This window comes from Hemicordylus capensis, chromosome 5, assembly GCF_027244095.1.
Source record: "Hemicordylus capensis ecotype Gifberg chromosome 5, rHemCap1.1.pri, whole genome shotgun sequence".
NCBI lineage: Eukaryota > Metazoa > Chordata > Lepidosauria > Squamata > Cordylidae > Hemicordylus > Hemicordylus capensis.
In genome coordinates this window covers 87,154,346-87,175,035 of record NC_069661.1, presented here as the reverse complement: position 1 = coordinate 87,175,035, position 20,690 = coordinate 87,154,346, and the positions used below count along the sequence as shown (strand labels likewise).

Below are 20,690 nucleotides of genomic sequence, written 5' to 3'. Positions count from 1 at the left end.
AGCTTTCTTACCAGCTGGAGTTGATGAAAGAGACCCAAGTTACTGCTAGTGATCTTTCATAGTTAGTAATCTTTCTTGATAACTTTGTAATCTCACGTCATAGTTGTACTTGACTTGATATAGGGCCATCCTTGGAGACCATTTGGAGTATACAGCCATTACAAAACATTGCAAGCCCACCATATTCCTGTGTTCTGGTGTCTGCACTGCTGGGGGAAATTGTCAGAGACATTGATCTAAAGAATTCTGAACAGCTTGGACCACAAATAACCCAGGGTTATATTTCACACCCTCCACTATCAGTTGTTGAGAGTACCATTGATGAAGTAGGGACATTTAATTTTTTCATTGTACCATACCAGCAATTTTAGATTTTTTTTTTTTTAAACCAGTTAGTAGTAGTAGTAGCAGCAGCTACCCCATGACTAATAATTATGGGATGTCATTCTCCTGGAAGTTCATCTGAGCATCTTCTAGAAGTAATATTCCAAATATTCAAAAGCCACATTTAGTGGCTGGATTAGGTATAAATGAGGGCATATTATCAAATAAATGTATCACATTCTTGAATCCCAGAGTCTTTTATCTGTTTATATAAAACAGGTAATTTTATATAAAGGGAGCTGTATCCAGTTTATTACTTACTTAAATGAGTAAGTAATACAGGTACGAGTAAGACTACGGGTACTAATCCAGTGGCATGCATGACCAATGCACCTGTATATATGTGCCCTATTAGCAATCACCACTCCCAATCAAAGTCCCTAAATGTAATGGCTGCTTCATGGAGTTATGTTTTTGTGTGTACAAGGTGAAGTCAAACATATGCAGGTGACAGAGACAGGTTTGCAAATGTATATACTATGATAGACAAGAGGGAACCCGCATTGGCCACAGTGTATATGATGGAAATAAATTTGCCACCACATGATGAGTGAAGTATTTCTAAAGGTGGAAGACTGAGGCTTTATGGAACTGCTGATAGGGAAAATACATCTGGCGCATGCATTCTGCTATGCTGAAAAGTGTTTCCCTTTCAGCATCTCTTACAACAAATTTTCAAACTTATTTTAATTTGCTAAGGACAGATGTTAATAGGGAAACACTCTAGAATAATTCTGATGCATCCTATATTTGCATAGCAACATTTTTAATATAATCCAGTTTGTGTGCTGTTTTTTTAGTGTATGTTTAAAACTGTGTGTAATGTTACTGTACAGAACTGTTACCGTGTCTTATGACAATTTAGGTAAGAAAATGCTACTGCAGGAAGTTGCCATGAGAGATTAAGATGTTCAGTGCCCCATGATAATTTTTTCTATTGATTAGCAAGTATGGGCACAATCCAGCAAACATTCAGTAATTCCTAGTTCCATTTATTCCAGTAAATTTCTCGTTCCACTCAGATCCTTGAAATCAGTGGATTTAAGTATGCTTAACTTTGGCTTAATTGTATCCAATTTATAGTAGTTTCTGACAGCTGTAAAAGCTGTTCATCCAGAGGCCATGGAATCCTGCTGGAATAGACACAAAAGGTGATGAATCACAACTGCCCCAGTGTAGCCTGACTTTGGAGGAATGCATTGCAGGTAGCAGTCTCCGAAGCATCCAGCCACATGATGAGGCTTGACACTACAGATGTGTCTGCAGTGTCCCCACTATCCCACACGTCCAATTGGTTGGAGAGAAATGGTAGAATTTACTTCTCCAGATGGCTAGAGTGGATACTATAGATGACAACCCCTCCACATGGTTGCAAGTACCCATAATGAGTTTACAAGTAACCAATACTGTGACACTCACATGCAGCCACCCTTCGTGCAGTTACTTCTGGGTAGAGAGTCACATGTCTCTTGTGTTTGCTTTAATTTAAAATTCTCCATGCCCATATGTTACTCAAAATAATTCCCATCGGCGAATCATTCATAAGGTCAGAAACCACATAAATCTTCACCATGGGGAAGCTGCAAAATTGTTATGTAATACATGCTAAGGACAGTTCTTTTGAATTATGAATCTTTTGAGTGAAGGAAAAGCAAAAAGCATAATTACAAATAACAGCTTTCCATTGCTAATTTGCTGAAGTTCTAGTTTTAGTTTTGCACTACGTCTAGTTGGTATTTATATATCTTTACTTCTTTCCATTCATTAAAGCTGGTTTCTGTTACAAGTTTCTTGGAAGTTACAAGTTTTCATTCTTACAAGTTTCTTGGAAGTGTTAAGTCTGCTCTTCAGAACTTGGATTGATGCCAGTGTGAAAAAAGGACATTTCTTCAACACATTGGCAATGGTTACCATTTTTTCCCTTATAAGGTTACATGTTGATAAATTATCTACATTCTTTTAAGTATTTGTTTTGTTCGTTTCACATTCCCCAAGGATCACTTCTATTTTAAAAAAAAACACCCTGCAGTCATCTCAAGTTGAGGCTTGTTATCAATAGCAGCATAGCATGTTGTGGCTGTCAGATAACTGTGAGAGTGTTATCTTTTTGCAGGAATGTTGTCTTCAGCAATTATAAGGAATGGCTGCTTGTTCAATCAGTGGTGTTTAATCTGCTTAGCGTTCTGATTGTCTGAGACTGCTTTTTCAGGTTAAGATTGTACAGCACCATTTGCACATTTTAGGGGGTTGTGCTCTGTACAACACTAATGGTATTTAGAAGAGCAAAGAAACTAAATCTTATCTACTTTCTTTGGCATGGTGAAGATAGGCTGAAGATAATTAAAGGATTGTGCGTTGCAAAAAGTTTTGAAGATATGTTGGCATTTTTCTCTTTTCCTTTATGCTTTAATTGTTCTTTTCATGACACCACATAGGATATGGACAGCCAGTAAATCAGGCCTGCACACCTCCCAACCCTGTATATGGATTGTAAATGGGCCTGTCTCAGCTGTTTGAAAAGCTCTATTTTATGCAGTCCCAGGGCCAGAGATAGAAGGGGCTTATTGAGCACCTGGTGAGCTGCCGTACTTGTCCTGGGGAGCTGTGTATGGTCCTGAGACTACACATTTAGCAGGACCATGCTAAACTGTACCTTGATTTGTGACCGTTTGTACTCTTACATTTCAACTCATTTCATTTCAGCCACAGCGCCCTGTATTTGCTCATGAAATACACAGTGGGGGGGAACCGTAAGTATTTAATCTACTAACATTTTATCTTAATAAAGTATTAAATTTCTGATTTGGTAAAGAAGAGAAGAGCATTAGATGTCTTGGAAGCCATCTGCAACGGGTGTGCACACCTCAGGGCCCATTATACAGCAATGCACAGGAGACAAATGTGCAATGCACTGGAGTGGAGAGGGCTTTCCCTTCCAAATAGCTGCTCTCTGCCCTGTCGCTTATCATTGACTCTTCCCATTGACTCATACATGAACCCATGACCCATTCTGCCATTCATTAAAAATGTTGCTCAAGCTCAGGGCTCCTGTACATGCACTACTGTCCCATTCCAAGTGAGTCCAGGTTACATCATGTGCTTTGGTCATGAACACATTGGAGCATAGCACTTGCGTAGCTACTTGGTAAGGCACATGTTTTTCATGCACTGGTCCAGTGATTCAATCCTGGCTTCTTCAATTAAAAGTGACTTGGGTAGTAAGTCCTAGAAGGACCTCTGCTTGAAACCACAGAGAGCTGCTGTCAGTCAGTGTAGATACTACTGGGCTAGATGGAGCAATGATCTGACTCAGTAGAGAGCGGCTTCATTTTTTATATGAGAAAGCTATATAAAACCCTAGTTTGTAAACTCTACATCAATTAAATACAAAACCATTTTGCATTCTATTTCCCTTTTTCTTGTTAATCAAACTTTGGAGGTATACATTATTTTACTTCCCTAAAACCAAATATTTTTGAGTGGTCAGTAGATTAAGAACAGACTGGTGGCCTCCTTTTGATGAAACCATATAGAAATTATACTTACAGAACAAGGACTAGTGCAACACAACGTCACTGGGCCAATTGCTATAGGCCATGATACCAGCACAAGCCCCTTTCCAGTGCTTTGAAAATGTGCAACAGTTGCACATAGTGCATCACATCCTTTATTTAGTAGCTTCCTTCCTTCCTGTAAAGAGCTTTCTTGAAATAAGTTCCAAATGCTGTCGCCCTTTAAAAACTGTTTCATTATTCCTGATAGCAGTTGTTTGCCTTGAAAAAACATAATCCATTGAAGGAAACCTAAGGTAAAGAATAAATTTATGGATCAATTTAAATAAAGGCAATGTATTTCATTGATTTTAACCACCAAGAAAAAAAGGGGCAATTCAAATCATTCACTTAAAGAATGATTTAAAAATGATTGTCAAGAAAGGAGGCTCCCAGGCAAGGGAGATCTTGTCCTCAGCTCCTGAAAAGATCAACAGCCTGTGACAATGTTTTATTAATCTTTTATAATTTCCTTGTTCTAATATTGTAAACCAATTTGGGTGCCTTTGTTAAGGCAGAAAGGCGGTATAATAATGCAACAAATAATCAAATTTGCTAACATTGCCTAAACAGACATGTATATATTGCAATAAGAAACAAAACATATATATTTGCAACTAAATAGAGCCTTTACAATAGCAGTAAATAATCCAAAATTTCTGATCATGCAGCCCACATGCATTCTGCACTACAGGTGTGCATGAAATGAAACGTGAAATGCTCAAAACAGTTCGTCAAAACAATGGCCAAGCCAGCTGTTTCAACTAAACAAACTCGAAATGTTTCAAGTGTTTTGAGCACCATTTTGAAGTGCTGTTTTTTCCAGGGAGAGCTGGTCTATCGATTGGGGTTGGTGGGTAGCCTCCACTCAGGACTTAGCACGTCAACCTGCCTTGGAGGGCTGGTCTACCCACCAGGTAGAGCAGGCCTCTGTTCCAGACCTAGTGCGTCAGCCTGTATCAGAGGACTGGTCTATTGGGTAGACCACTACTCCAAGGTAGACCAATGTGCGAAGAACAAAATAAAGGAAAATAAACTTTATTCAAAATACTACAGACTGCTTCAGTCTGAGGTTCTCTCAGCTTTTAGTTACAGGTAAAAGAGACAGTAGTTGCAAGAATACTACAAAAAGCATCCCAGTTGCAAGGAACAGGGATACAGGAACCTTTAAAAGCATCTTTAAAAGTTACAGAGACCTTCGCAGCATCCTGGATGGATAGACGGGCACAGGCTCAATGTTTCCTAGCTTGATATGTTACTGATAAAACCCAATAGAACAGTTGTAAGGATTTGCAAAGCACACCAAAATAAAATAAGAGGTCTAACGTGAGCTAACTAACAAACTGTTCCCTAGTCTAAACCTTTCCCCGAAGCCAAAGCCCTGGCTTCCTTCCTGAACTTACCAAATCCATGGTAGAGACTTCAGGCCCCTACAGTCCTAACTTTCCAGGATTGCAGTCCTCTGAGTTGCAGCCATTGCCTGGCCAGCCAACCTGTTGTTAGCCCTTTCTGGCTCCAACTGAGAACAAAGAACCCCTTCTCCCCTGCCACAAGGCCCTCTAGGTCCTGCCCACTGTGTACTGAGTGGCTGATCCCTAGAGGTCACTGCCTGTCAGTCAAGACAGGGTTCACTTGTGGTTCACTCTTTCAGGGGGAGAGGGGCCTGTTCACTACAATCCACATTTAAGGATACCAAACAAGACCACATGGAAACAAGTGCACAGAATTTTCAAGAAAAAAGCACTGATAGTTAATGGGCAGAACACTGTTTCTCCATATCAAGGAAAGATAATATCCATTCTGTTCGCTGTGCCCATGCATAATTTCTCTGATTGCAGTACAAAGTTGTAGTACATCCCCCTTTCCCCCAGAAAGGCCTTGTTTTATCTCGAAGGATTGGAGGATTTACTGGTGTCCTTTTGGTTCTTTAGATTTTAGGCTTCTTGCATTTCTGACTGTCTTATATGTACATATTGCTAAGCATGACAGTATGACATGCATGCATATTAATTATACTTAAATGACAAATGCTCTTTAGAGACTTCCTGTCCCTAGGATCCAGTGGCATTTCTTCTATGCATTCTGGAAACAAGAGGCTTAACCCATTTATTAATGTATGTTCTGAAGCCTCTAAATCCTACTGACTCCCATAGCCCTTGGAATCGTAGTGTCCCCAGTTATTACATTGCTTGTCTCTTCTCTTGCTGATACATAGGAAATGGAGCCTCTGGAAAGATCTTGCCAGCAGAAAATAAAGAAATATGGCACCTGTAGTTCTTGAAAAAGCATGTCACACAGAATGGCATACATCTCCTTTTCTCTCAATTATGAGAGAAGAATGTTGAGTTTCTTGTGCAAGCATGTTCAAGTGCACAAGCACTCTCTCTCTCTCTCTCTCTCGCTGCCTCCCTCTCTCCTAGAGGAGAAGCTGGTTGATACATCACTGTTCAGAATGTTACTTGACTGTTCTAAAACTATTTCTGATTGCATCTAGCATATTTTACAAGATCTTATAGGGAACCCCATATACATGGGGAAAGGTTTGCATAAACATCGTAAGATATGATTTCCAATTTAGTCTCAGGTTTTTCCCCCATTTTGGTCCAGTATTAAGCATTTTAAAAGTATTCAACTCAATGGGTGGCATCCAGTCTAGTCTTGTGCTAGTATATATGCTGTTTTGCTGGAGGCCAGATGTAGTGCAAGGTCATCTCACAAAGTAACTTCTGTTCCAGACTTGTTAATGCACAGCAGAAGTTGTGCTAGCTGTTCATGAAGGGGACAGCAGAGATTGACAAGGCATGCACTATCTCCTCTTTATGCAGCAGTCATGATTGAAGGAAAGGGATCATCCATTATAGCCTGAATAATACTTCTTAACAAGACAAAACTTTAGCTAAACTTAAACATAGGAAGCTGCCATATACTGAGTCAGACCATTGGTCTATCTAGCTCAGTATTGTCTTCACAGACTGGCAGCGGCTTCTCCAAGGTTGCAGGCAGGAGTCTCTCTCAGCCCTCTCTTGGAGAAGCCAGGGAGGGAACTTGAAACCTTCTGCTCTTCCCAGAGTGGCTCCATCCCCTGAGGGGAATATCTTGCAGTGCTCACACATCAAGTCTCCCATTCAGATGCAACCAGGGCAGACCCTGCTTAGCTATGGGGACAAGTCATGCTGGCTACCACAAGATCACAGAAGTTTTGTAAGAAATTATGAAAAGATAGGAGTAGGAAGGCACATCAGTAATAAAGTATACAGCTCAGACTAGCCTGTGTAGTAGATTGTCATCATTGTGGTACAGTGTATCTCTGTATCTTTCTTGTAAGCACAGAGATATAAAGAGGAGGTATCATGGTCCAGCAGAGTTAAGAGCATGTCAGCCCATTGAAATCAATGCTTTGAAAAGTGGAGGGATGGGTACCCTTGAACTAAATCAGAAAAAAGAAGAAATCAGGAGCAAAATATTGCAGTTTGAGTGCTAAGAAGATGTGATATCTGCAACAACAAAAGCTCTGTTTTACGGCAAAGATGTCTGGCTGCCCTGCAGTAAATGAATAAGTAATGGTACAATTATAATGTGGGGGGTGGGGTGGGGATCTACAAGGAAGTGTAAAGGGAGGTATGGGAAGATTAGCAGAGTGTTAGTTCCTTCACCTCATTCTAAATGCCATTTAGCAATATCATAGCTGCCAGATAACCCCACTGACAACCTACCTAGATTGAAAGAGTTACCATTTAAATGCCTATAGGCAGCAATCCTATTTGTGCCTACTTGTAAGTAAGTGCCATTGAACAAAGTCAGGCGTGCTGCTGGTAAGTATGTATAGGATATGGCTGCATGTCATCTTAAATCCAAGTTTCTGATCTGTAGATAGGTTTTCATTACTTCAGTCTGCTACTGGGGTGGCATAAAAGCAGTTCCTTTCTTTTCAAAGAAGAGGAATTCTGCCCCTGGGAAGCTTTTGAACGAAGTCTGTGTAGACTTTATGATAGAGAGCAGGGAGCACAGGAAAATGAGCATAATATTTTTTTAAAAAAACCCTGTGTGGCACCCTTAGCAGCAGCCAGTTAAGCAAGATTCTAGGATTAAGCCTTTTATTGCCCATCAACAAAATCCATTTTAGCTCAATGGGAATAAAATTGGTCTCAATCCATGTATTCTGCCTGAACTAGGTTGTGACTTGAAGCCTAGATGTCCTAAACTTGAAGAACACTATAATTACTCTGTACACACTATTGTCTTGGAATTGCTGCCAACACCAAACAAAAGCAGGCCATAGGTATCAAGAATTGCAGCTCAGCTAACAGAATTGCATACAAGGCAAAACAAATTTCACTGTGTTTAGTCCTTCACATCTTATGCAGCTGTTGTCCTGCAAACAGTTGCTCGGGGTTATGTTCCCATTAGAGGGCCCACATGTTTTGTAGTAGGGGAAAAAAATTATACCTGTTAGGGAGCTGTGGCGAATTCATGCTTCGTGGTTCCAGCCTTTTTTGAGTTGACATAACAGTGTTCTGTACTGAGTTGTACACATAGTGCAACAGCAAACCCATGTTTGCCACCAGATGAACACTCTTCAAGGAGAACTGGCCAATCCCAGCTCCTTTGGTGTCTGTGAAAAACACATACATTTGCAAATATGTTTGTCGTCTTCATGTGTTGCACTTTTACATATGCACATAGGACATTTTACAGATACTCCCCATAATGTGAGATTCATCCTGAGTCAATGGGACAGCACTCAGCAGGACTGCACTCATAATCATTATTATTATGGATATTTAACTCATATTGAAATCGATAAATAAATAAATATCTGGTTTTTTATATCAGATATGAAGTCATCCTTTTCTACAGACTATTTTTTTAAAATTATTATTATACAATTTAGGTAAGTTTTGCATGTTTTTCAAGCTAGTCAAATTCAGTAGCCAGGACTGTGATTCACAAACCAGAGCGTTTGGATTTAATATACTTTAGTCCACTCTATTTGGATTTGATCCAAACACTGCTTATACTAGCTAGTGGGTCAGGATCAAAATCAGCCTTGGATCTGTCCTTGCGTTATACATAAACTTTATTATTTAAAAAAGCAGATCATTTCACAGGCTTCTCTAGTTTATTTTTTAAAAAAGAAAAATATGAAAGGCACTTAATTTTTTTTTTCTTTAAATACGTCCATTTGTCCTGTTTAAGGTTTCAGGTTCTGTATAACTATACTCCTAGGAACGAAGATGAACTGGAGCTCAGAGAGGGAGATGTCATTGATGTGATGGAAAAGTGTGATGATGGATGGTTTGTGGGTACGTTTATTTTAAATTTAGTTGTGCTTTAGCATATAGATACTTACCTCAAGATTGCATAGCTCTATGAGCTGACACCTAATAGCTGACAAATCAGATTTATTGTGATCATGCAGTAACATGGATCCTGTTTGTACCTTCTGGGGGTCAGCTCAACATCCTCCAGTGTCAACTGCCTTTTAGACAAAATATAGCAGTATTTCATTCACAATATGTATCATGCCCAATTCGGAGTTCTGCAGACACTCGGTGGACACATCCAGCTCCCATACATAGGCAGGCAACTCCAAATTTGTGTCACCTCTCTGTAGGACCATCGGTGGACTTTGCAACGGCAACATTGACCTCTTCAGCCTCCCATAATCATTTGTCCAGGTCCAATGGCATCCCTTGTAGTCTAGGAACAAGCACACCAATATAGGATGTCTTTGGTCCGAAGCCCTTAACAGTGTATGTTCAGTGTACATTAATCAGAAGTAGTGCACACTCCTGCTTCTAACTGGCAGATGGCTTGCTTGACTTGAGAGGATACTTTGTGGTGCAAGGGAGCCACAAAGTTCAGGGTTCATCCCATGCAGAAATATCTGAGAATTTTCTAGCAAAGCCAAATGAGTTTCTATTAAGACAAGTGACATTTCTTATACAGGGGTTTGTGCCCTTCCCTGTAGCTTAGTGGGGCCACTGAATTTATTTGGGCCTCAGCATGTCTGATCTTGCTCCCTGCTAAACACTAGTTATAGTGGATTTCCTCATTAATGTAGGTGAAGTGAGTATCTCAAACACACACAAGTACATCCAAGGAACTATGCATTCTCTTTTGGGAGCTTAATGTAGGAACTGGAATGCCTTAGGAGAAGCTGCTAGATTGGAATGGCAGTCTTTGCAATTGTGCAAGATGAATTATATAATGTGTTATATTAATATAAGAAACTGTTGTTATAATCTATGACCAAGCTATGTGGATCTGACCTTGTTTTTCTGAGACTATAATAAGTTTCTCCTTGATAAAAGACACAGTCCACCAAAGCAGTATGTATATGTGGGGAAGAACCTTTGAAGTTGCCAGAGATTTCTTTGAAGTTCAATTGCAGCCACTTGTACTGCTAAAGAGGCAAGCCATATTTTAAACTTTTTAAATTGGCTTAACTCTTAAGTAGTGTGAGTAGCTACAGTGGAAACTTCTATGATTCATCTGATAGTCAGCACAGTTCTCCTCTGCTTGGTTCAATAGCTTTATTGTTCTACTACCATATCTAATTCCCTTTATCATGCAGTGTTCTCTCTAGCTTTTAAAATATAAAGCATTGACTATGCTAGTAAAATATCCTAAAACAAAACATAAAGGCCATCTTTACAGAATAATATGTTACTGCTGCCATATTTCACTTATTACTTCTACTTTCAGGAACCTCCAGAAGAACAAAATTCTTTGGTACTTTCCCTGGAAACTATGTCAAGAGGCTGTGAAATTTTGTTGTTGTTGTTTTTCCTATTTATTTATGCTGCATCTCTGCAACACATCTGCATATAAAGCTGCTAGAAAAAACATGCTCTACCAGCCTTCTGTTTTCCTGCTTTGCAGTTCCAAGTAGAAGCCATCTAGTTCATCTTCACCATCCCCATCTTCATTCGCTCGCCAGCAGTATTACTGTAACCGCTACGATGGGGTAACTGGGCTTTTATGAAACAAGAGGAATTAGTTCTACATTTAGTACATTTTTGTGTGCATTAAATCTTTTCCTTCCCCTGCCAATTTGAAACATGCAAATAAGAAAAATTTTAATGCAAGGTATATTGTGACACTTCAAGGAATTACCCATATTATTTGAGGGTATTTACTACACTATCCTTAAGAAAAATAATCAGCTCTCACCTCCTTTAATAGAGCAGGTTGTTGTTTACTACTTTTTAACTGTTGTTTAAGGTTTCACATTCTTTTTGCACTCAGCAGCATATGTTGCTTTCAATTTGGTGTGTCACAAGTTTGCTTGTTTTACCCATTTGTGATATACGATAATGACTAAAATAGCTTCCATCCCTTTGTGGTTCTTAAACCATACACGTGGTTCTTAAGTTTCAAGCAGGTATAGTTAATACTGGGACATTCAATAAGCTATTATTTCCAACAATATTTCAAAGATTTCATGAGGTTGGACTAATCTGCACTTAGAAATTGGGTCATTGGTTAAATCTCTTTTTTACAGCCAAGAGCAGCTTCAGATATGAATGATATATGCAGAAAGAGGAAGCCTAAGCTGCACTTCCTGTATCTGTGCATGTTTATGTCCAGGGCCGTAGCTAGGGGAGAGGGCCCGTGTTCATCCCTCTCTCGGGTGGCCCCCCAGAGTGAGGGAGACAATGAAGAAAATAGGGAGGGATGGAGCTCGAGGGCCCTCAGGAGCTGGGAGCCCGTGTTCTTTGAACCCTTTCGTTCAATTATAGCTACGCCCCTGTTTATGTCTGAAGCATTGATGTGGGCATCTGTCTCTGGGAGAAATGGATGTTTCAGTGCAATGCATGTATCTTTCCACAGGGAAAATGTGCAAACTCCCACATCATACATCAATCATGTGCATGAATAAAGGAAACATGAGTGAGTCACACTTTCTGTAATCATATATATTAATGTCCTAAACTGAGTTGTGTGCATCTGTACATTGGGAGACCTGACTACTCCCATTTGCAAGTACAGCAATGATATGAACAATTAGAGGAAGCTCAACTTGCTCATGCAGCCTATAGCTGTAGATGTCTTTAACATCTGAAACTTATCCAAAGGAAATAATGATAACTGCTCGTCATCAAGGAAGCAGAGAAAGCAAAAATACTGGGAAATAATGAAAAAATATTGAGCAAGCCAACAGTAAAACTGTTGATATCATACATTTCTCTACTATATCAAAAATAGGCACAACAGAGCATCCAAAAGTTTAGTATTCAAAATTTATCTCATAAAGTTTCAGCAACAAAAAAGCAATGTTAGTACAAGGTTTTATTGTAACATAGTCACTGGAAAAATTATCCACAGAAAGTATCACGTAATGCTATTATTTTGTTACATGTTTGTGCATAAATTAACACACCTGAATTATATTTTCTTCCTAGCAATATAGCATTAAAACAAAGAAATAGAAGGGCATAAGCATTAAAACTGGTATATCTGGGAGGATTTTTACTGATGGTATAGCATCAAATATTTGAACACAATATTTGTTTTCCTTATGTATGATGGAAAACACAAGACTTACCACGTCTATGGTTTTATGCAAAACAATCCAGTTTTGGTTTTGCTGGCACCTTATAGAAGGCAAAAAACAAACAAACCTTTTACTGCATTTTTTGTGGTAAAGGACAGATCTCACAAATGTTTGTAGTCTTGTAGCATTTTGTACATATGTTTGCTTTTTTGTACAGAGCCATTTTGTTGATTTTTTTGAAGAAAAAAAAAATCAAATTGCTTATTTGACCTTCAACGTCCCCCATTCCATTAATAAAACGTCATTTTCCCATTTTCTTTTCTTACGCCTCTCATTTATAAGCACATTTGGATAGTGCAATTCTGTAAAATAGCATTTTATGCAAAGGTTTTATGAATTATAATATGGTTTTACCAGCCAAATCTTTAAAAAATGTACATATGTCTTTATTATGGAGAAATGTCAATGACAGTTAAAGAAACATCTTTGTGCAGCATACCTTTATTACCGCAAATTTCATGGCAAAAGCTTTATATATTTCAAAGGCTTTCCATTATAAACTAGATGTGCATGCAGCTTTGCTGTGAGATGAATACCTATCTTTGATGCCATTTATGATGGAAGACAAATGTCTGTTGCCTGTGATATTTAAAAAAAGAGAACACTTTCTACTCTGTATCTGATTTTAATAGAATACGTTTTTCATACCTGGCTTTCAGGTACTTGATTTTGAATTCTTACATGCAAAAGGTGTATGTGTGTTTTTCCCCCCTTGAATAGACTTCTAATAAAATTTGCTTGAGTACACTGTTGTCTCTTCTTGATTAACATCTGTTTCAGTACAGAATCATACATTCATGTTTATTAACAAACATTATTTTGAAAGAGCAGAAAGATCTTTCATTCTGTAAATCTAGAATGGCACTGTGAAGAACAAGGGCCTATTCCTGATGTGAAACCCGTCGAATATATGTATAGTTATCGTTATAGTAGGGAAAAGGAAAAAAACTCCCTTCAAATATACCAAAAAATATACCAATTCTAAACAGTGGAGATGCCTCAGCTGTTATAAGCTTAGACACCCGATAATTCAACCTCTTTTTGTGTGTGTGTAAAAGTATATGAATATGTACACAAGACTCTATAAAGTAAACATCATAACCTGTAGTACTTAAAGTAAATGTGCTTTTTCTTTTCTTTTCACGAAAGCCAGCATTTGTCCATGAAGGCCTCATTCAGATGCTTAGCAATTTGCCTCTGTGGACTGCCATTGGGAGCATGTAGAACCACTGGGTGAGGATTGTATAAAGGCACTGACTCTGAGCACCCATACCTCCACCTGGAGCTTATATGCATGGCAACCTTGAGTTGCACAGTCGTGGCAACCGTTTTTGAACTACTGCAGTTGTGATGGTCATGTTTATTTTATATGGGTTTATCCAACTGGTGCTTCAATGCAAGCCTTTTATCACCCCAGAACCTCCTGCGGGCATTCACAAGTTAATGAGCTTATGAACCAAGACTAGATTTGAAGGTACGCCACGATGTCCAACTTTGAGTTTGACCATTCAAATGAGTGACACCATGAGTTGTCTTACTGCTCTCATTACAGTTCCAGGCATTGGATGTAAACAAATATGTGTGGTTTTGACTCTGCTATCATGGCAAAAGTGATACTATTTAAATTTTGAAGTGGGAGTTAAGCCAACTGAAGTCTCCATCACAGCAGTGCCAAAAGATGTATAATAGGATGTTTCACAAAGTATGAGGAGGAATACCATCTGGAGTGCCATATTGTCTTTCTTTGTATGTCTTTTTCTTTCTATATTCCAGATCCTGCACTATAATATGCACTATTGCAATACAATCTTTTGTATGTTTATTCTGAAGTGAGGCTCTTTGATTTCAATAGGACACCGCCTGCCATATTTTATTTATTTTTCAAATTTGTACACCACTCCAAACCTCTGTCTCTGGGCAGTTTACAACAACATGAAACATTAAACATAAAAATCTTAATACCACAGTCCAGTTAAAAAGCTTGGGTGAAAAAAAGTCTTTAGAGACATTTTAAAAAGCTGTTGGAGACAGGGAGACTCTTATCTCAGTTGGGAGTGCATTCCAACAGAGAAGGCCCATCCCTGCGTAGCCACCAGATGAGCTGGTGGCAACTGCATACAAACATATAAATGGAACCATATCGTTCTCTGGGAATAAAATCAAATTAATATATGACTCAGGCCTTCAGGTTCTTCTAGGCAACTTATTGTAGGGCCAATTCAGCTGCTGCTTCTACTACAAACTTAGGCCTAATTCACACATGCATGCTCCTCGTTTGCTGATTGGCACATCAAGTGATGGCACATTTACAATGTGAGAGAACTGGGGGCAGGGTGAGAGTTTATCTGCCCCAGCTACAGCAGAAGTGCATGGGCAAGGGAACATTGCTAATTAATGTCTGAAGACATGGAGTTACAGTTCCAAATAAAGTAGTGTATTTAGAAAATCCATCGGGGATAGATTAAGACCTATCATGCCTCATTGCTACCTTCATATGGGAAGTGGGGAAGGGTTGAAGGCAGAAGTCTCAGGTGAGAGAATGAAACCTTTCAGTCAAAGGAGAAGCAGAAGAGGGAAAGCATGATCAGAGGAGGAGTGCCCTTACTGGCTATCTCTATCCCTAATGCCTCTAGTGGTCAATAGGGTTGCTGGTGCTAAGAGTGTTTGCCATCAGGAACTGTATCCTACAACTCGCACCACGGATAAAACTTTGCTGTTGGCACAAACACAGTACTTTTCAGTGGAGAGAACCACATCATGAGAAATGTATACCAGTGGCAACCAGCCAGGCCTACAAATAAAAGCAGAACGTGTCCTGCAGTCCTTACTTTTTTTGTGGGGTGGGGGAGAGAATCCTGAATACAACTCTGCTCTGTCTCTGATCTCATTTTAAAAGACTGAAGGGAAATGATGCAACCAAATATGGTCAAAAGCTAGCTATATGATTAAAATGCATTCATTACTACCCTCCTAAATATATATTCTACTTCGAAGAGGAACATCTCACTGATCTCAGCTATATTATCACCAGATTAGGCAGTTTATAAACATAAAACATATACTATGGGTTGAGAATTGTAATTAATAAAACTCTCAAATATCCAGACTCCAGCCAGTCTTGAACTAGTGACTTGAAGGATAGGCAGGAATTCAGCCTTGCGCAACCTCTGACTTTGGCCGAAGGCCAGCATTGCAGCCAAACCAGCCAATGACATCTTGCACCAATAGGCCAGGGTGGAGTGGGTGGTATTCCCTAACTTCTTATCAAATATCCCTGGTCATGTGTGAGCAACTAGGAAACCTGCTCTTGCTGGTTATAGGGGCTTAAAATCAAATTGGTCCACTACCTAATGTGAAACAGCAGGACACTATGAAGAATCATTAGGTAAGCATCTTTCTAAGAGGGCTGTAGGTCACTGTTATTTTTACTCATTTAGAGGAGCTGCAGATATGTCACTGGGTAGCCTTGAAACTAGCAAAGATGTGGGGACAGACAAAGTACAGCATGTGAGTGACTCCCAAACTGGGCTTCAGGCAGTTCCTTGTTCCTAAACCTGTGCAAAATATACAATGCATTTGTTGCATTGTGTCCTCAAATTGGCATCAGTTTGAATTTGTTTTTTACAACTAAAGCTCATAAATTAAAAAAACAACAACCCTATTATAAGTCATAGCAAACCCAATCAGCTGAATGGCTCAGTTTTAAATAACCATGAAAGAATGCTATTACAAATTCTGTAATAATCCTCACATTGGGAACTGGTTCAATTTTTCTTTTTAATTTCTTTTACTATTGCTGTTATCCCGATAATGAAAGGTTATTAGTTTTACATGGTACAATTATAGCTGTAAAGCTTGTGACTAACTCATAATCTAAGCAAATTAAGTATCCCAAAATTACAGTTATACAAATACTGGTACATTACAGGAACACTGCATACTTTCCTTCAAAGAAAAAGAAAAATGTATCACAGCTAAGGTAATATGCTATAAGAACAAACAAAACAAGAGTTTGCTTTTTAAAAAAAATCCCTTCAAATCAATATAGCAGGCAGTATGGGAAGGGGTGACATTGGCCATTATATAGCAGTGGCCAATCTGCCCACTTTGGCCTGTGGCACAACTGTTGCTATCCACTGTCACAACACAATGAGCCCTACCCAGGTTAGGGCAGCCCTAATTCAGTAGGTCTGATCCCAGTGCTGCCTCCTCCAGTAGCCCAAGTTTTTTACTTAGAGTTTTGCCTGGGTTAAAGTGCGCAAGCATGCCCTTTACCCCAGGTCTGAGGTTGTGTGTACGCTCGGGCTGCAGGCAGCCCAAGCATACCCAGGGCGCCTGAAGCTATCCTTGAGCCTAAAGTGCCCGGTGCATTCAGGAAGATCTGGAGACCGGGACTCATTTTCCTGGCCTCCAGAGATCTGCGCTGCTAGGAGCGGCGTGGATCGTGTGGGCGTGCAAGCCACACATCCCAGATATGGACAGTGATTGGGGGGAAGGTAAGATCTATCTCGCCTCCCCCCATGCCCTCCTCACCTGCCAAAAATTGTTGTGAGAATGACCTTAATATATTATCAAATCACAATCGACCTTTTATTGACTTACACCATGGAAAATTTGTGAGAAACATATTGGGAGATATTTGAAGAAGTGTGAGCATGTGCACATGCATGGGAATTTCATATCTCTCCTGCTTTGGGACCTCTCTTTCACCTTACTTATGTTGACTGGGGTGGTGATTGACAGCCTTTTCTTGGAAAGGATGCCCTATTAACAGCAGCATCAAAGTCCTAAGAAGGGAGTTTGCTTGAGCACTAGGAAATAATTAACCTCTTCTCTCCATTGTATCAGGGAGAAGGAAAGAATTATGTGGAGCTCAGTTTGTGGCATGCACTGGGAAAGGTGGGCATCATGTCCCAATACTGTTGACATGCTAAACATGTTGTCTGTGATTAAACCTAATTCCCCTCAGCCTCTCTTCTGACTTCCTCTGTCTCTCATGGCTTTTTAGTTTTCTGGTTGTAGTGAAGGCCCAAAAGCCCATTCCTTATAATCTAAGGGATAAGAACATAAGAACAGCCCACCTAGTCCAGCATCCCGTTTCACACAGTGGCCCACCAGATGCTGCTGGAAGCCACAGACAGGGATGTGGCTGTAGCTGAGTGGAAAAGTGCTTGATTTGTGTTCAGAAGATCCTGGGTTCTGTCCTTGGTGAGTCCAGGTAGGGCTGAAACAGGCCTGCTTCTGGAACTAATGAAAGCAGTTGCCAATCAGAACTGCCAGTACTGAGCAGGGTGGACCACTCTGAGTCTTCAAGACTAGGGTAAGCTGGAAAGCCGAAATATATATTTTAAAATATGTATTAAAATGTCTACTTGCTAAATAAAATGCACTTATTTATGCTAAATAAAATGCACTTATGCATACTACATGTGTTATGAAACAACTGGATTCAGCAGGAAACTTCAATCAGAATGAAACCACACAGTGTGAACCGGCAAGGTAAGAGCTTTCTGCCTTTACTCTGCACAAGCACCATGCAAGTGCTGCTTCCAGTTTCTTGTGCACAATTTGCAATGCTGAGAATGACATCTGCGATAATCCATGACAGAGCGAAGTATGTCATATCTAATCTAAGGTCTGGTACACAGAGGTTTCCCCTGGAGCAAAATAGCATTGAGTGTCTGGATGGCACAGCAGAACAGTTGTTGGCTGACAGTGTGGAACGTGTGGTGAAGTTTCTTTTTACTTTGCACACTTCAGTGGTCAGCAGTACATTTTGTCCTAGGATAGCTACATGGTGACCCAGATGCCAACCATTCAGTTCCTTTTCTGTCCTCAAACTGCAGGAATGTCAAATCCTATCTTTGTTTAAAGTGAACAGCCGCAAACAGGTGTTGTAATGTAGCAACCAAGAGGCTAAGGGATGAACCTATTGCATATATTGGTATATTGTGTAAACCATACCATTACTAAAAATGTATAGCACTTTTATAGCACTTTTAGGGTGTTGAAAGCACTTCATGTACATTAGGCTGGTTTTCCTGACTAGCATGAGGGTCCAGTCATTTTCATCACAAGTTCCTTCTGGAGGGAGGGGACATTGCCAGAAACACAAAAGCTGTACCTACCCTGTTTCCAGCAAATAACTGGAAAGCAATATTTCTTTGAAATCTCCAATCAGCATGCATGGGGTGGGTCTTATGGATTCTAATCCAGGCACTGATCTGATCTCTTCACCAATGCTACAGCATCAGATGCTTCCATTAATCTTTCTGGTAACTAGAAGCTCTGAGTACGTCCCAGTGTCAGCCATCATTGTTTAGTTATCAATAAATCATCAGCATCCTTGTTTGAAGGTTTCACCAGTTTCACTCAGCCTTATTTGTGATCTACCCCAACTGTGGGTAGATCAGGAAATCATTCCCCCGCCCCTGCACTAATGGTTTTTGATTTGCATTTTTTTTACCCAAGTATGAATTACCATCTGATATTAATAATTATACTCCTTCCAGGGGCATAGCTAGGGGAGAGGGGGCCCATGTTTGCCCCTCTACCCAGCGGCCCCTCAGAGTGAAGGAGATAATGAAGAAAATAGGGAGGGGTGGACCTGGGGGCCCTCAGGAAGGGAGGGGGCTGGGTTCTTTGAACCCATTCACTCAATTATAGATACACCCCTGACTCCTTCCCTTTTAAATCATACACAGTGCTTATCTTGAACAACTGCTTATTCCAGTTATTTATCAATCATATTTATTTATCATATTTCTCAACTTTTGATATCAAAAGTACATCTTCCATTTTGTCTGGGAATGGGGGCAGGGCAGGCAGAAGTAGGAGAGGATCTGGCTGGTCAGCTTGAATCTGGTGTCGGTGGTTATGAGTAGAGTCTGGCAGAGTCTGTAGTTTACTTACTTCCCAGTCCCCAGTGAGTTATTGTCAGGTTAGGACTGGGGAGAGCAAGTGAAACTCGGTGAGTGACCTTGGGCTAGGCTCTCTCACAGCCTCACCTACTTTGTAGGGTTGTTGTCAGGGGTGGCCCTTCTGTAAGGCAGTTGTCTCAGCCACGGGCAAGTGGAGGGCAGGAACTGGAGGCAGCAAGCACCACCACCACCACAGCTGCCACCCCATGGGCCTCCTTGCTATTCGCTGTCACCACCCTTCCTCACCCCGCTGGAGCATGCGGTTCATTACCCCCTCTTCAGGCACCAGGATCACCCTACCACCACGGTCTGGTTTGATGGAATAGTTTGAGACTATTTGCATATTGCCCCTGACTTGGCACATGACCTGTGATGATGCTGAGAGCCTGCCCACAGATGAAGGGACACCATATTGTCCTTCACCTCAGGCAGAAAAATGCTTTGGGTCAGTCTGTCTCCTGGTTGTTATGAGGAGAAAATGTGATGAAGATCTGTTTATATATTGCTTTGAGCTCCTTGGAGCAGAGGCGTAACTAGTGGAGAGGGAGCTCATTTTCACCCCTCTCCCCAGCGGCCCCTCAGAGTGAATGAGATAATGAAGAAAATAGGGAAGGGTGGAGCTGGCGGGCCCTCAGGAGCAGTGGGACCTGGGTTCCTTGAACCCGTCCACTCAATTGTAGCTACACCCCTGCCTTGGAGAATAAAAGATCAGAGAAAAAAGTGTGTGTGTGTGTGTGTGTGTGTGTGTGTATCGTCATCCTCAGAACATGGTTTTACTGGCTGTCCATATTGCTGCACACATACCTTCCCGTTTTCAGTAAAAGATGTGACTCACTGGAAGAAGCTAGAGCAGCCAGTCATTTAGAGCTGTGTTTCTTTCCAGGGAAGGGATATCCTAGCACAGGAGACTGTAATGTGAAACAGGGATGAAGACAGGCAGTGCCCAAGATGCTTCAGAACTCCAGCTGGTATAAGACTTGCTAAAAGGGTTTTCTTACATTGGCACGGCTTCATCTCTGACAATTTTTTTTAACTTGTAAGTTCTGAGATCTTTGAACAGGTGAGCATTATCCTCTTTCCTCCTCTTCACCCCTCTCTTAAAGGCCCCAAGAAATAAACTAACAACTTTTCAAAGACTCAAGGCATTTTGTGTACTTGTTACATTTTTGCCTTTAATATGCTCATCTTCAGCACACTCATTTGAAAGGAAGGCACATTAGAATCAATGGAACCCATTTCCAAGTTCCTTACCAAAAGACAACAGCAGTAATTGTA

At 40.3% G+C, this 20,690-nt stretch overlaps 1 protein-coding gene across 50 annotated transcripts in view; it reads left to right on the top strand.

The window, feature by feature from the left end:
- Positions 1–13,242, top strand: part of SORBS2 (sorbin and SH3 domain containing 2) — a 395,454-nt gene extending 382,212 nt beyond the window's left edge. For 46 of the 50 annotated variants that reach the window (XM_053254397.1, XM_053254425.1, XM_053254418.1 and 43 more), the window contains 3 exons: positions 3,088–3,134; positions 9,132–9,238; positions 10,644–13,242. In XM_053254397.1, coding sequence (XP_053110372.1) covers positions 3,088–3,134; positions 9,132–9,238; positions 10,644–10,705 — 216 coding nt within the window. In that variant the 3' untranslated portion in view covers positions 10,706–13,242. The remainder of the gene's footprint in view (positions 1–3,087; positions 3,135–9,131; positions 9,239–10,643) is intronic. The other 4 variants (XM_053254439.1, XM_053254422.1, XM_053254406.1 and 1 more) reach the window with 1 other exon arrangement.
- Positions 13,243–20,690: the final 7,448 nt, after the last annotated feature.